Source organism: Pan paniscus, chromosome 23 (assembly GCF_029289425.2).
Source record: "Pan paniscus chromosome 23, NHGRI_mPanPan1-v2.0_pri, whole genome shotgun sequence".
NCBI lineage: Eukaryota > Metazoa > Chordata > Mammalia > Primates > Hominidae > Pan > Pan paniscus.
In genome coordinates this window covers 42,041,678-42,057,128 of record NC_085927.1, presented here as the reverse complement: position 1 = coordinate 42,057,128, position 15,451 = coordinate 42,041,678, and the positions used below count along the sequence as shown (strand labels likewise).

At 40.2% G+C, this 15,451-nt stretch overlaps 1 protein-coding gene across 1 annotated transcript in view; it reads right to left on the bottom strand.

The window, feature by feature from the left end:
* Window positions 1-15,451, bottom strand: part of SLC5A1 (solute carrier family 5 member 1) — a 70,369-nt gene that overhangs the window by 11,994 nt on the left and 42,924 nt on the right. The window contains exons 10-12 of the mRNA XM_003821489.6: window positions 14,769-14,876; window positions 9,365-9,515; window positions 1,763-1,931 (exon numbers count right to left, since the gene is read on the bottom strand). Coding sequence (XP_003821537.1) covers window positions 1,763-1,931; window positions 9,365-9,515; window positions 14,769-14,876 — 428 coding nt within the window. The remainder of the gene's footprint in view (window positions 1-1,762; window positions 1,932-9,364; window positions 9,516-14,768; window positions 14,877-15,451) is intronic.

The following is a 15,451-nucleotide window of genomic DNA, read 5'->3' as shown; positions in this document are numbered from 1 at the left end:
CACATGGCATGGCATGTGTTTTTGTCTCCAGGTCTTTGTACAGCTCATTCTATCTGGGAGAATACAGGCTCTTCTCTTCCTGGTAACCTCATTCTAGCTTAAATAGGACAAGCTACACAGGGTGGGTGCACCCTTTCTTGCTGTGGCCACAGCACTGTGGACACAGATCCAGGCAAGCACCAACCACACTGCCATGGAATCACAATAGTTCTCTGTCTCCCAATCTGAACCGGGGGATTGCCCAGGAAAGGAAACAGGTTTCATTCACTTTGTGTTGCTAGTGCCTCACCCTATGCTGGCATCTGGAAGTGACTTCTAGATGAAGAAATAAATAAGGAAAAAGAAAAAATATGTTCCCTATTCATCCCCCATACACTATTTCACTCAAAAAAATTATTTCTTAGCTGGGCATGGGGTGTGCCTGTAGTCCTCGCTACTTTGGAGGCTGAGGCAGAAGAATCACTTGAGTTCAGGAGTTTGAGACTAGCCTTGGCAACACAGTGAGATTCCTGTCTCAAAAAAATCAATAAATTTGCCACGAAATAATTTTTTAAAAATTCAAATTTTTTCATAATAAAAACTCAACAAATTAGGTACAGAAGTAACAAACCTCAAAAACAATAAAGATTATAAGCTATATATGACAAACTCACAGCTGACATCATACTGAACAGGGAAAAATTAAAAGCCTTTCCGGTAAGATCTGGAAAAAGAAAAGGATACCCTTTCACCACTTTTATTCAACATAGTACTGGAAGTCCTAGACAGCGCAGTTAGGCAAGAGAAAAAGGGCATCCAAATTGGAAAAGAAGAAGTCAAATTGGCCTCATTTACATATGATATGATCTCATATTTAGAAAAACCTAAAGATTCCACCAAAGGGATCACTGTTAATGAAACCCTGACCTACCTTTCCAGCCACATCTTCCATCTTTCACATTCACAAACTCTCCTTGAGCCAGGTGAGATTCCATACAAGTCCTTCACCCTCACTCCTGTCCTACTTCTGCCTGAAAGGTCTGGGCAGTACTGTTCTCTGACTTGAATGCCATGTCTTCCCTCTCCAACTTCAAATTCTTCCAGCTCCAGCTGGTCCAAGGAGCCTTCCCTGACAGTTTCAGTCCCTGCTAATAAAGCCTTTCTTAAATCCCTTCCTGCTCATATCATGTGCTGTATTGTATCCCTTACTTCTTACGCACTTTGTTTTATGTATAAACTGCTTGTGCACCAGGACTTTGTCTTCACTGGGACCTGAGAGGTGCTGGCTGGAAAGCCGAGTTCACAGTACAGCACTGGAGGTACCTTGTGCTAGGACTTTCTCTCACTCACCTAGAGGCTACAGAATGCCTAGGGAGTGTCATGCAGTCAGGTCAAAATCACCAAGATTAGATAGAAAATCTAATCTTGGCTTGTAATCCTAGTACTTTGGGAGGCCGAGGTGGGAGGATCACTTGAGCTCAGGAGTTCAAGACCAGCCTGGGCAACATAGTGAGTCCTCACCTCTATTAAAAAATTTTTTTAAGAAAATCTAATCTTGGACAGAGGAGACAGAACATGGACCCCCCCATACCAACTCCCGAGGAGCTCACTCCAACAGAGAGCCCCATGGTCCCTGGAGGCTTTCCCTACAAACCCTCAGCAGCACATCCGTGTCTGCTCAAGATCTCTGGGAAATAGAATCCCTCCCACAGAGAATATGCAAACCCACATGGAAACTTCTATGCCAGAATGACTTTTCTGGACATGCCCAGATGATACCTACTGGCTCATTGACTCTCTTCCAGAAAATAGCAAGCAGGAAGACAGCCGCAATGGGTGGTCCCAAGTAACTGGTGATGGACTGGATGTAATCGAAGAGTTGCCCACTTTGTGCTGACTGCACAATCGGCACCCAGGCGATGCTGATGCCAATCAGCACCAGGATAAACAACCTGAAATTAAAGCCCCCACAACAAGGTGTCAAGAAGTAGCTCTACATGAGTGTGTGTATATATATATATATATATAAAATTTTTTTTTTTTTTTTTGAGACAGAGTCTTGCTCTGTCACCCAGGCTAGAGTGCAGCGGTGCATCTCCGCTCACTGCAGGCTCTGCCTCCCGGATTCACGCCATTCTCCTGCCTCAGCCTCCTGAGTAGCTGGGACTACAGGCGCCCGCCACCAAGCCCGGCTAATTTTTTGTATTTTTTTAGTAGAGACGGTTTCACCACGTTAGCCAGGATGGTCTCCATCTCCTGACCTCGTGATCTGCCCACCTCGGCCTCCCAAAGTGCTGGGATTACAGGCGTGAGCCACCGCACCCGGCCCTCTACATGAGTATATATTGCTATGTATTGCACATATGCATACATACATATACACACTACCACCACCACCACTACCAGCAGCAAATATGACCGCAGCAAGAAAAAATAATTTAAACATGTATGTTTGAAGCTTTTTTTGCCTATAGGAAAGTCATTCATGCCTATGAATTAGTGAAACACACTTGACTTTCAATAGTAGCCTAGGCCCACTCACCACCATAAGAGAATCTCATTTTGAGAGGCAATAGAGTATGGGAACAAGGTATGAATTTTAGAGCCTGATAGTCCTGGATTCAAATTCTTATTATTTCTATGTGACATAGGAGACATTTCTTAACCTCTCTGAGTCTCAAGTTCTTCATCTGTAAACTGGGAATAGGACTGACCTTGCAAAGTGGGAATAAGAATTAGTGATAGTAGTAGTGATACAAACACACTCATGCACTGAGAGAATATTCTGTGGGAGTCACATGACATACACACCAATGACCTCAATACAAGGCCATATATGATCATGTGTACAATACAAACTAAGATCTACAGCAGTATATTTGAGCAAGAATATTCATGTGTTTTTACAAACATATTTTTTCATTCTTTTGTGTAAATATCAAGGAGTGATACTGCTGGATTATAGGGTAGATGGACGTCCAACTTTATGAGAAACTGCCTGACTGATTTTCAAATTGCCTCTACTGTTTTGCATTGCTAGCATCTATGTATAAGAATTCTGTTTGACCCACACTCTCACCAACATTTGATATCAATCTTTTAAATTTTAGTCACTCTAGTGTGTATGGTTTTGATCTCCACTTCCCTGATGCCTAGTGATGGCATTGAATACTTTTTTAATGTGCTTTGTTAGTCTTTTGGCTGTTTCTTAGTTTGGTTGTTTTATTATTGAGCTGCTTACATATTCTGGATATAAATCCTTTGTTAGATACATGTTTAACAAATATTTTCTCCCTTTTCACTTGATTAATGGTGTCTTTGATAAACAGAAGTTTTAAATTCTGATAAAAAAAGAATTAGTGATAGTAAAACTAATCTAAGTGATAGTTAACTAAGTGAGAGTAAAACCTTGCAAATAGCAGGCACTTAATACATAGTAAAAACTATTATTGTTTTCTTCTTCTCCTCCTTCTTCCCTTTTGTCTTCTTCTTCATAATAATGAAGTTATTAATAAAAACACTACACAAGATGATTTTATAAAGGAATAGTCTAGATAGGAAGAAACACTACCAGGTATTTCTACCTCTCCTCCTGCTGAGTTTCACTTCAAGTCCTGAAAAGACTGGAGATGTCCTTGCAAGCTCTTCTTACTTGTGCTCTTGATTGAATTAGAAAGATGACTGTGATTCCTTTTCTCACTTACTTGCAACTTAAATTGACCTCCACAAAGCAATGTTTTCACTCACACATTTCTCCCTCTGAAATGCCTTTCCACTGTCCCCCTTTTCCATATCCCACCCACCATTATGGACTTAGCTCAGGTTCTCCCTTCCCCAGGAGCCTTTCCCAGCCACTCATGCCACACTCATCACTCCCTTATCTGAGCTCCTGGTTGATCTTAGAGTCCCCACAGCAGAGTTTGGAATGGTTTCACATCACTGTGAGCTCATCCAGGACTGGGACAAGCCCCAGGGCAGTAGTTACAGGATACACAAAAATGTGAGCCCCAACATAGTCTCAGGGCCATGGGATTCATCCCTAACGAGGCAACAAAACATTTTCTGTAGCATTTTGCATTTGATCCACCTAAATAACTGGAAAAGTCAGTAAGTGCCTTTCTAAGGAAAAATCAATCAAGGTAACAGTGCTACTTTCTATGGTTCAGAGTAAAGATCCTCTGGCACAGTCAGATCTCCTTTGGGTGCCCGGTATCTTGTCAATTGAAAGTGGCCTACCATGTTTGCTTTGCTTCCTTCATTCCAATCTTGAAAATGAGACCTATGAGGTAGCAGCCTATACCCCTCCTGCACTCACTGGGAAACTTTCCCTGGACTGACATCCCAGGGACTTGGTCCACCTGCCCTAAGGAGGTTGACCTGCATTAGCCCCATAGAAAAACAAGCAAGGCTCCTGTTCATCCTCTGTCCAGAGCATCTGCTCCATGGATAATCATGATAATGAGCACACCTGACCCAGGTGTTGATACTTTAATGCTTTCAGGACCCTATTGCATTTATTAGCCCATTTGACAACAAGAAATATGCACAGTGCTTGGTGTTTTAGACTGACTTTACAGAGTATATTCACAAGCACAACTGAACCTTCACAATCGTTCTGCAGAATGTTGCATCAAGGGGTCAAGTCATCAGAGGCACATGGCCCTCAAAGATGGCCAGTGTGGAGAGCTGCAGTGTGAGGGGCTGAGGAGGACAGTGTGGGGCAGTATAAAGAGCCTTGGACAAGGGCTCAGTTGGCTGCAGATTCCAGTCCTGTCTCTGCCACTGTCCAGACTGTTTGGATTTAGGCAGGATGAGCCTCAACCCAAATGACAGCCTGAGGGGTAAATTAGGTGTTTCTTATGTCCCTTCTAACTCCAGAGGGGCATTGTTCAATGATCTCCAATTTAAAGTTAAATGCCACTGTAGGATCTAGAAAAAAATGGCAGACAGGAGGCAGGACTAAATTGTAGCTCCCACTCAGATGGACAGAGCATCATGCAGAGACTAGCATCATGAACTTTTGCTCCAAGAACTACTGCAGGAATATACCAGGAAAGCCAAGAAGATCCACAGACCCTCTGAAGGAAGCAGATTGCTCCTGCAGGACCCAGGAGACAGCCCAAATACTGTGAGAGCCCAAACTGTGAATGTGGGAAAGGGGGATCATCCGCCCCCAAACACAGACCCTCACTGGGGAACCTGAAGGTCCAGATCACGGGAGAAGTATTTCAACAAATAGCGTGATGAATGGAATAGTACCTCACATCTCAATACTAACGTTGAATATAAATGGCCTAAATGCTCCACTTAGAAGATACGGAATTGCAGAATGGATAAGAATTTATCAATCAAGTATCTGCTGCCTTCAAGAAACTCACCTAACACATAAGGACTCACATAAACTTAAGGTAAAAGGGTGGAAAAAGACATCCCATGCAAGTGGACACCAAAAGTGAGCACAAGTAGCTCTTCTTATATTCTTTAAAGTTTCAAAAGAAACTTTAAAGCAATAGCAGTTAAAAAAGACAGCAGTTAAAAAAGACAAAGAGGAACATTATATAATGATAAAAGGCCTTGTCCAAGGGGAAAATGTCACAATCCTAAATATATATCCACCTAACACTGGACCTCCCAAATGTATAAAACAATTACTACTAGGCCTAAGAAATAAGATAGAAAGCAACACAATAATAGTGGAGGACTTCAATACTCCACTGACAGCACTAGACAGGTCATCAAGACAGAAAGTCAACAAAGGAACAATGGATTTAAACTATACCCTGGAACAAATGGACTTAACAGATATTTACAGAACATTCTACCCATTGACCACAGAATATACATTGTATTCATCAGTGCATGGAACATTCTCCAAGGTAGACTATATGATAGGCCACAAAACAAGTCTAAATAAATTTAAGAAAATTGAAATCATATCAAATACTCTCTCAGACCACAGTGGAATAAAACTGGAAATCAACTTCAAAGGGAACCTTCAAAACCATGCAAATACATGGAAATTAAATAACCTGCTCCTGAATGATCAATGGGTCAACAATGAAATCAAGATGGAAATTTTAAAATTTTTTGAACTGAATGATAATAGTGACACAACCTATCAAAACCTCTGGGATACAGCAAAGGTGGTGTTAAGAGGAAAGTTCATAGCCCTAAATGCCTACATCAAAAAGTCTGAAAGAGCACAATAGACAATCTAAGGTCACACCTCAAGGAACTAGAGGAACAAGAACAAACCAAACCCAAGCCCAGCAGAAGAAAGGAAATAACCAAGATCAGGGCAGAACTAAAAGAAAGTGAAACCAAAAAAAAAAAAAAATACAAAAGATAAATGAAACAAAAAGTTGGTTCTTTGAAAAGATAAATAAAATTGATAGACCATTAGCAAGATTAACCAAGAAAAGATGAGAGAAAATCCAAAGAAGCACAATTAGAAATGAAACAGAAGATATTACAACTGACACCACAGAAATACAAAAGATAATTCAAGGCTACTATGAACACCTTTATGTGCATAAACCAGAAAACCTAGAGGAGATGGATAAATTCCTGGAGAGATACAACCCTCCTAGCTTAAATCAGGAAGAATTAGATACCCTGAACAGACCATTAGCAAGCAGCGAAGTTGAAATGGTAATTTAAAAATTACCAACCAAAAAAAGTCCAGAACCAGACAGATTCACAGCTGAATTCTACCAGACATTCAAAGAAGAATTGGTACCGATCCTATTGACACTATTCCACAAGATAGAGAAAGAGGGAATCCTCCCTAAATCATTCTATGAAGCCAGTATCACCCTAATACCAAAACCAGGAAAGGACATAACAAAAAAAGACAACTACAGACCAATATCTCTAATGAACATAGATGCAAAAATGCTTAACAAAATACTAGCTAACTGAATCTCACAACATATCAAAAAGATAATCCACCATGATCAAGTGAGTTTCATACCAGTGATGCAGGGATGGTTTAACATATGCAAGTCAATAAGTGTGACACATCACATAAACAGAATTAAAAACAAAAATCACATGATCATCTCAACAGACATAGAAAAAGCATTTGACAAAATCCAGCATCCATTTATGATTAAAATACTCAGCAAAATTGGCATAAAAGGACATACCTCAATGTAATAAAAGCCATCTATGACAGACCCACAGCCAATACAATACCAAAAGGGGAAAAGTTGAAAGCATTCCCTCTGAGAACTGGAATAAGACAAGGATGCCCACTCTCACCCACTTGTATTCAACATAGTACTGGAAGTCCTAGCCAGAGCAATCAGACAAAAGAAAGAAATGAATGGCATCCAAATCAGTAAAGGGGAAGTCAAACTGTCGCTGTTTGCTGATGATACAATCATATACTTAGAAAACCCTAAAGACTCCTCCAAAATGCTCGTAGAACTGATAAATGAATTCGGCAAAGTTTCAGGACACAAAATTAATGTACACAAATCAGTAGCTCTGCTACATCAACAGTGACCAAGCTGAGAATCAAATCAAGAACTCAACTCCTTGTACAATAGCTGCAAAAAAAAGAAAGAGAGAGAAGAGAAAAGAAAAGAAAAGAAAGGAAAGAAGACTTAGGAATATACCTAACCAAGGAGGTGAAAAACCTCTACAAGGAAAACTACAAAACACTGCTGACAGAAATCACAGATGACACAAACAAATGGAAACACATCCCATGCTCATGGATGGGTAGAATCAATATTGTGAAAATGACCATACTGCCAAAAGCAATCTACAAATTCAATGCAATTCACATCAAAATACCACCAGCATTCTTCACAGAACTAGGAAAAACAATACTCACATTCATATGGAACCAAAAAAAGAGCCCGCATAGCCAAAGCAAGACTAAGCAAAAAGAACAAATCTGGAGGCATCACATTACCTGACTTCAAACTATACTATAAGGCCAGAGCCACCAAAACAGCATGGTACTGATATAAAAATAGGCACAGAGACTAATGAAACAGAATGAAAGAACCCAGAAATAAACCCAAATACTTAGAGCCAACTAATCTTTGACAAACCGAACAAAAATATAAAGTGGGGAAAGGACACCCTATTCAACAAATAGTGCTGGGATAATTGGCAAGCCACATGCAGGAGAATAAAACTGGATACTCCTCTCTCACCTTATACAAAAATCAACTGGAGATAATTCAAGGACTTAAATCTAAGACCTGAAACTATAAAAATTCTAGAAGATAGCATCAGAAAAACCCTCCTAGGCATTGGCTTAGGCAAAGAGTTCACGACCAAGAACCCAAAGGCAAATGCAACAAAAACAAAGATAAATAGGTGGGACTTAAGAGCTTCTGCACAGCAAAAGGAACAGTTAGCAGAGTAAACAGGCAACCCACACAGTGGGAGAAAATCTTCACAATCTATACTTCCAACAAAGGACTAATATCCAGAATCTACAAAAAATTTCAAACAAATTAACAAGGAAAAAATAATCACCTTACTCCAAGAATGACTGTAATTTAAAAATAAAAAAATAGATATTGGTGTAGATGTGGTGAAAAGAACACTTTTACACTGTTGGTGGGAATGTAAACTAATACAACCACTATGGAAAACAGTATGGACATTCCTTAAAGAACTAAAAGTAGAACTACCATTTGATCCAGCAATCCCACTACTGGGTATCTACCCAGAGGAAAAGAAGTCGTTATACAAAAAAGATGTTTGCACACGCAGGTTTATAGCAGCACAATTCATAATTGCAAAAATATGGAACCAGACCAAATGCCCATCAATCAACAAGTGGATAAAGAAATTATGGTGTATATATACATATGATGGAATACTACTCAGCCATAAAAAAGAACGAATTAATGGCATTCGCAGCAACTGGGTGAAACTGGAGACTATTATTCTAAGTGAAGCAATTCAGGAATGGAAAACCAAACATCATACGTTCTCACTTATAAGTGGGAGCTAAGCTATGAGGTTGCAAAGGCATAAGAATGATACAGTGGACTTTGGGGACTCACGGGAAATGGGTGGGAGGGGGGCGAGGGATAAAAGATTACAAATTGGGTTCAGTGTATAATGCTCGAGTGATGGGTGTACCAAAATCTCACAAATCACCACTAAAGAGCTTACTCATGTAACCAAATACGACCTGTTTCCCAAACATGAATGGAAATAAAAAATTTAAAAATAATAAAATAAAATAATAAGTAAATAAAGTTAAATGCTACCAAAAGGCAAATATAACCAGCCACAGAAATTATTCCCATTCTACCCAGGCATCTGCCAACCTTCCCTAGCTTGAGGGGTAACACAGATGGAACCTCTCTGATCATTCAAGCTTTTGTGGCTTGGGGGAAGCTGCATTTACCTTCCGGCAATCATGAGCTCTTTCTCAGATGCTCTCTTGCGGACCTTGGTGTAGATGTCCATAGTGAAGAGGGTGCTGGCGCTGTTGAAGATGGAGGTCAGGGAGCTCATGAGGGAGGCCAGCATGACTGATAGCATCAGGCCTCGCAGTCCTGGAAGAGAAGGATTTTTCAGTGGCACATAACAGCACCTTCAGCTCTTCTGTACTTGAAAAATATATGAGGACTCAAGATTTGTTTGCCTTCTGAAACCATGCCATGTTATCCAGTTTCTCTCTCCAAAAAGACTAGACGCTTTAAGAAGTAGTCCTATGGCTTTAAATTTATTAGCCCATTATAAGCCCACAGCAGCCACAAAGAGCCGGAGACACAACATACTTGAGGTGAATACTTTGCAACTGGACGATGATGAAGGTGGTGGGGTGTGTGTGTGTGTGTGTATGTGTGTTTCCATCTGAGGGGATTTTTATAAGGTCTCTCACCTGAAATATTTATGATATAACAGAAACAGATTTAAACTATTATTCAAAAGATGGGGCTCTCAAGAAAGTAAGCCATCCACAGATTGGAAGAAAATACGTGCAAATCATGTATCTGATAAGGGTCTAATATACAGAACATACAAAGAACTCCTAAAATTCAATAATAAAATGACAACCCAATTTAAAATGCCAAAGGATCTGAATAGACACTTCTCCAAAGCTATACAAATAGCCAATAATGACATGAAAAGATGCTTGACATCAGGGGAATTCAAATGAAAGCCATAGTGGGATAATAACTTTGTACCCACTAGGATAGCTATGATAATAAATTTTTAAAAAACAGAAATAACAAGTGTGAGTGGAGATATGGAGAAATGGGGACCTTCATATATTGCTGCCAGGAATGTAAAATGGTACAGCCACTGCAGAAAATAGTCTGGGTCAGTCAGTTTTTCAGATGGTTAAACATTCAGCTACCATATTACCCATCTATTCCATTCCTAGGTGGAATTTCATTTCTCTCTACCCAAGAGAAATGAAATTCCATTCCTAGGTGGAATTTCATTTCTCTCTACCCAAGAGAAATGAAAACATATGTTCACTCAAAAACTCATACATTAATGTTTGTAATATTATTACTTGTAATACCCAAAAAGGAGGAGCAATACAAATGTCCACCAAATGATAAGTGGATAAACAAAACGCATAAGCAATTGACAAATGGGTAAACGTGATGGACTATTATTCATCAATAAAAAGGAATGACATACAAATACATGCTAGGACACAGATGAACCTTGCAAACATTATGTTAAGTAAAAGAAGCAAGACACAAAAAAACACATATTATATGATTCTATTTATATGAAATATCCAGAATAGGCAAATCTAGGAATATAGAAAGTATGTTAGTGGTTGCCAGGGACTGGGAGGTTGGGGTGAAATAGTGAGAGACTGCTCATTTCATTAGCAGGTATAGGATTTCTTTATGGCATGACACAAATTTTCTAAAATTTATTTCAGCGATGCTTGCACAACTCTGTGAATATACTTAAAAAACCACCGAATTGTACATTTTAAATGAGGGAATTGTAGGATAGGTGAATTTAAGCTCAATTAAGTTTTTTTTTTTTTTTTGAAAGACAAGGCTGTATTTCTAACTCTGATCCTAAGCAAGTTACGTCAAGCTCTAGGCCTCATTTCTTGATGTGTTAAACAGGGATACCTTCCCAAATCAGTATACGGAATACTACACCTTCCCAAATAGGAATACGGAACTCTTGTTATTAAAGTTTTCTCAATTATGGCAAGCCTGGTTGGCTATAATCTCTATTATTCTTCCCATACCAAGGAGTGTACAGGGGGACACCTGCTGAGGCTAGAAGGCCAGGCCAAGCTGAGGACCCACTAACAAGAGTTTTACAGTCTCAGGAGTAAAAGTAACCTTAAGATCACCTAGACCTATCATCCATCTGATACATGAATCCCTTCCACAACATTCCTCTGCCCATCTCTATAGCAACAGGAAATCTCCTACCCTACAGGGAACCTGCCCTCAGACAGTTCTGAGTAGGCTGAAATCTACCTCTCTATAGCATCAAATGTAGTCCTCATGGTACCCAACAGAACAGGTCTTACTCCTTATCCATTTTGCCATCTTTCATATATTCAAAGACAACTCATGTTCCCTTGAACTCTCTCTTCTCTATATTCCTATCTAACTGCATTTAGGAGACCCAAATGTTTAGAACTTCACTTATACCTCTATTAAACTTCAGCTGGTTAGATCTGAGTCAGCATTCATGCCTCTTGAGATCTTTTTGGAACACAATTCTGTCATTCCTCTAGGTTTTATATCTTTAAATAATTTATGGTCTCACCTACAGCCTTGCAAGATGAATTCTAAAGGCTGCCTATTCTAATTATTTTGTCATTTGTTGGGAGTTTTTTTTTAATGGCTCCTTCTGAGTTTGTGTGGTATAGATCACAAACTATCAGAGATATAGAAGTTATAAAGATCATCAAGTCCAATTAAATCATTTTTCAGTTGATAAAGGTCCATTTCAAGGAGTTAGTAGGAAGGGCTTTCAGCCCTAGCTCTGCCATTTGTTCAGGATTACTTTGCCTTGAAATTGGTAAGCTGGGATAGAACTTTCCCCACTGTATGACACTCTTATCAGACCCCATTCATTTAATTACTCAACAAATATTTGCTGAACACAATTTTACAGTGCATAATTTTACAGTGGTCTAGGCAAAAAATAATGATCTATCAGACTAGGGTAACAAAAGTAAAAATAGAGAGACGTACATTAGGAGACAAAATAGACACAAGTTGGTGTGGATTGGTGGGAGGATCACCTACTTGCTGAGTGGAGGAGGCTGAATCTGCAAATGGAATGAAAAGGAGCAGCCAGAGAGGATGGGGAAAATTTAGAAAGACAAACAGGAGAATACAGTATGGTGGAATCCAAGAGAAGAGAACAACTCAAGAAGGATGAGTGATCGATAATGCTGAATGCCACTGAGGGATCCAGTAAGGTGAGGAATGGAAAATATCTATTTAGTCTAGCACAGGGAGGTCATTAAGGAATACAGTAGGCTGGGCACGGTGACTGACACCTGTAATCCCAGCACTTTGGGAGGCTGAGGCGAGTGGATCACCTGAGGTCAGGAGTTTGAGACCAGCGTGGCCAATGTGGTGAAACCCCGTCTGTACTAAAAATACAAAAAAATTAGCTGGGCGTGGTGGCAGGTGCCTGTAATCCCAGCTACTACAGAGGCTAAGGCAGGAGAATTGCTTGAACTGGGGAGGTGGAGGTTGCAGTGAGCTGAGATCACGCCATTGCACTCCAGCATGGGTGATAAGAGCAAGACTCCATCTCAAAAAAAAAAAAAAAAAAAAAAAAAAAGGAATGCAGTATTTACTGAAGCCAGATTACAGCCAAGAGGAGGGACTAGCAATGGCACAGGGAAGCACGGCATTTTGTTCTACATGCCACACATCTTTCTGTTGTGCACAGTCCACTCCCGCGTAATGTTTAGTCCTCACTAGGAGGGTCTGCCCACCTAAAGGAATAACATAAACACTCCACAGAGGCCAATGCAATCCATGCCAGAACTTTTCTAGAAGAGTCACTGTGACTCCTGCTAATTGTAACCTTATGAATAAGCAGCCCAGCTCAGTAGGCTAGCTAAGTATTATTCCCATTTTTATATAATTTGAATGCAAATGGTTTGCCCAAAGTCATGCATGAAGTTTGTAGTTTTTTAATTTTTTAAAAGACTCTCCCGAATTCCTCAATTCCAGCCTCGAGCAGTGTTAAGCATGCCAAATGCCAGACACCACGTTCCTGCCTGGCCCTGGAAAACTCACCTCCCCTCTATTGGCTTCCGTTTCCCCAACTGTAAAATGAAAGAATTTGACTAGTCTCTAAGTTTCTTTTCAGTAATACAATTTTATAGGTTTATTCTAAATTTTTCTAGGTAATAACTTTGAAGTTTTGTTCTCCTGAAACCCCCTAACCTAACCCCCTAGCCAGATTTGTATCCCTTGAGCCAGAATTAGGAGATTTTTCTGAAACATGACTGTAATCCCACAGGTCAACTACAAAACTCTAGCTATTCAGGAGTCACAGCTAAGTACTCAATCTCCTAGGAAAACAGATTCTTTATGGTGACAAGCCGCCTTGAATGCCATCCATCTCCTGCCTCAGACTTTCTCATTCTAGAGCTGAAATCTTGCCTCTTTCCCCATGTGTTTCCTTGGAAGAGCATAAAAGTCAGTTCATTCTCCAGGTAAAACCCCTTGGACCTAGTTCAAGCCTTCATTTTAACATCTGTTGGAGAGCTTTTTAAAAATATTTTTTAATTGGCAAGTAAAAGTTATGTATATTGAGGGTATATAATATGATGTCTTGAAATATCTATACATTAGCTCAATTGAGCTAATTAGCAAATATATGCATTACCTTAAATACTTAACATTTTTTGTGGTGAGAACAGTTAAAATCTACTCTTGGCAATTTTCAAGTATACAATACGTTGCTATTAACCATAGTCACTATGTTGTACAATAGATCTCTTGAACTTATTCCTCTTAACTGAAATTTTGTATCCATTGACCAACATCTTCCCAGATCCCCACCCCAACCCCTAGTAACCACCATTCTACTCTCTGCTTCTACAAATTTGACTTTTTAAGGCTCTACATATAAGTGAGAATATGTGGTATTTGTTTGAGTCTAAAGTATTTCACTAAACATAATGTTCTCCAGGTTCATTTATGTTGTCATAAATGACATAATTTCCTTCTTTTTGAGGCTGAATAGTATCCCATTGTGTATATACTGTGTATTACATTTTCTTTATCCATTCATCCATTCATTCATTGATAGGCATTTATATTGATTCCACATCTTGACTACTGTGAACAATGCTACAGTGAACATGGGAGAGCAGATATCTCTTCAAAACACTGATTTCATTTCCTTTGGCTATATGCCCAGTCATGGGATTACTAGATCATATGGTAGTTCTATTTTTAATTTTTTGAGGGACCACCATCCAGTTTTCCATAATGGGTGTGCTAATTTACATCCACTGTTGGAGAGCTTTGAAAGACCTTCTGTATGAGTATGGAAAGTCATGTTTTTCTCTAACAAGTTTTCAGATCATCTCCTTTCCAAGCCTGACTGATGGGCAAGTCCCAGAACTCATAGAACCCAACCAAGTCATATGTCTCCTTCCCACTGAGAGAGGACATGTCCAAAAACTGAGGACACACACAATGATGCTTTCCCTTCTAACCCCCCGGCTAAGAAATGTCTTTGCCCAGAAGGTTCACAGGAATCTAGGTGGTGCCTAAACCCAATCAGCCTCCCAAGAAAGACTCTATCAACCTCCCAAGAAAGACTCTCACCATTGGGCATGAGCTCCACCACTAAGGTTGGATAGGCGATGTTGGTACAGCCAACCTTGGTACCGCAATATTTCTCACATTCTGAAGGGACGACACAGGCAATTTTGTCTGGGAAGAGATGGAGAGCCACGTCAGCAAGCAGACATTGAGGAAATATTTCCAAAATTCACCTTTTTTTTTTTTTTTTTTGAGACGGAGTCTCACTCTGTAGCCCAGGCTGGAGTGCAGTGGCGCGATCTCGGCTCACTGCAAGCTCTGCCTCCCGGGTTCACGTCATTCTCCTGCCTCAGCCTCCCGAGTAGCTGGGACTACAGGCGCCGGCCACCATGCCTGGCTAATTTTTTGTATTTTTAGTAGAGATAGGGTTTCACTGTGTTAGCCAGGATGGTCTCGATCTCCTGACCTCGTGATCCGCCCGCCTCAGCCTCCCAAAGTGCTGGGATTACAGGCGTGAGCCACTGTGCCTGGCCAAAATTCACCTTCTTAAAACAAGGTTTCAAACAGGATATTCCTTTCCAAGGCCCTGAAATGGTTCCTCAGGAGTGCAGCTCTCCACAGAACCCTTTGGTGCCTGCCCCGCCCTGCTGGCCCTGACACATTGATGAGCTCTGACTAAGGAAGAAAGACAATTTCTAGGCAAAGGAGGAAAGGAATCAAAGAAACATTCAGGGTGGAAGGGAGAC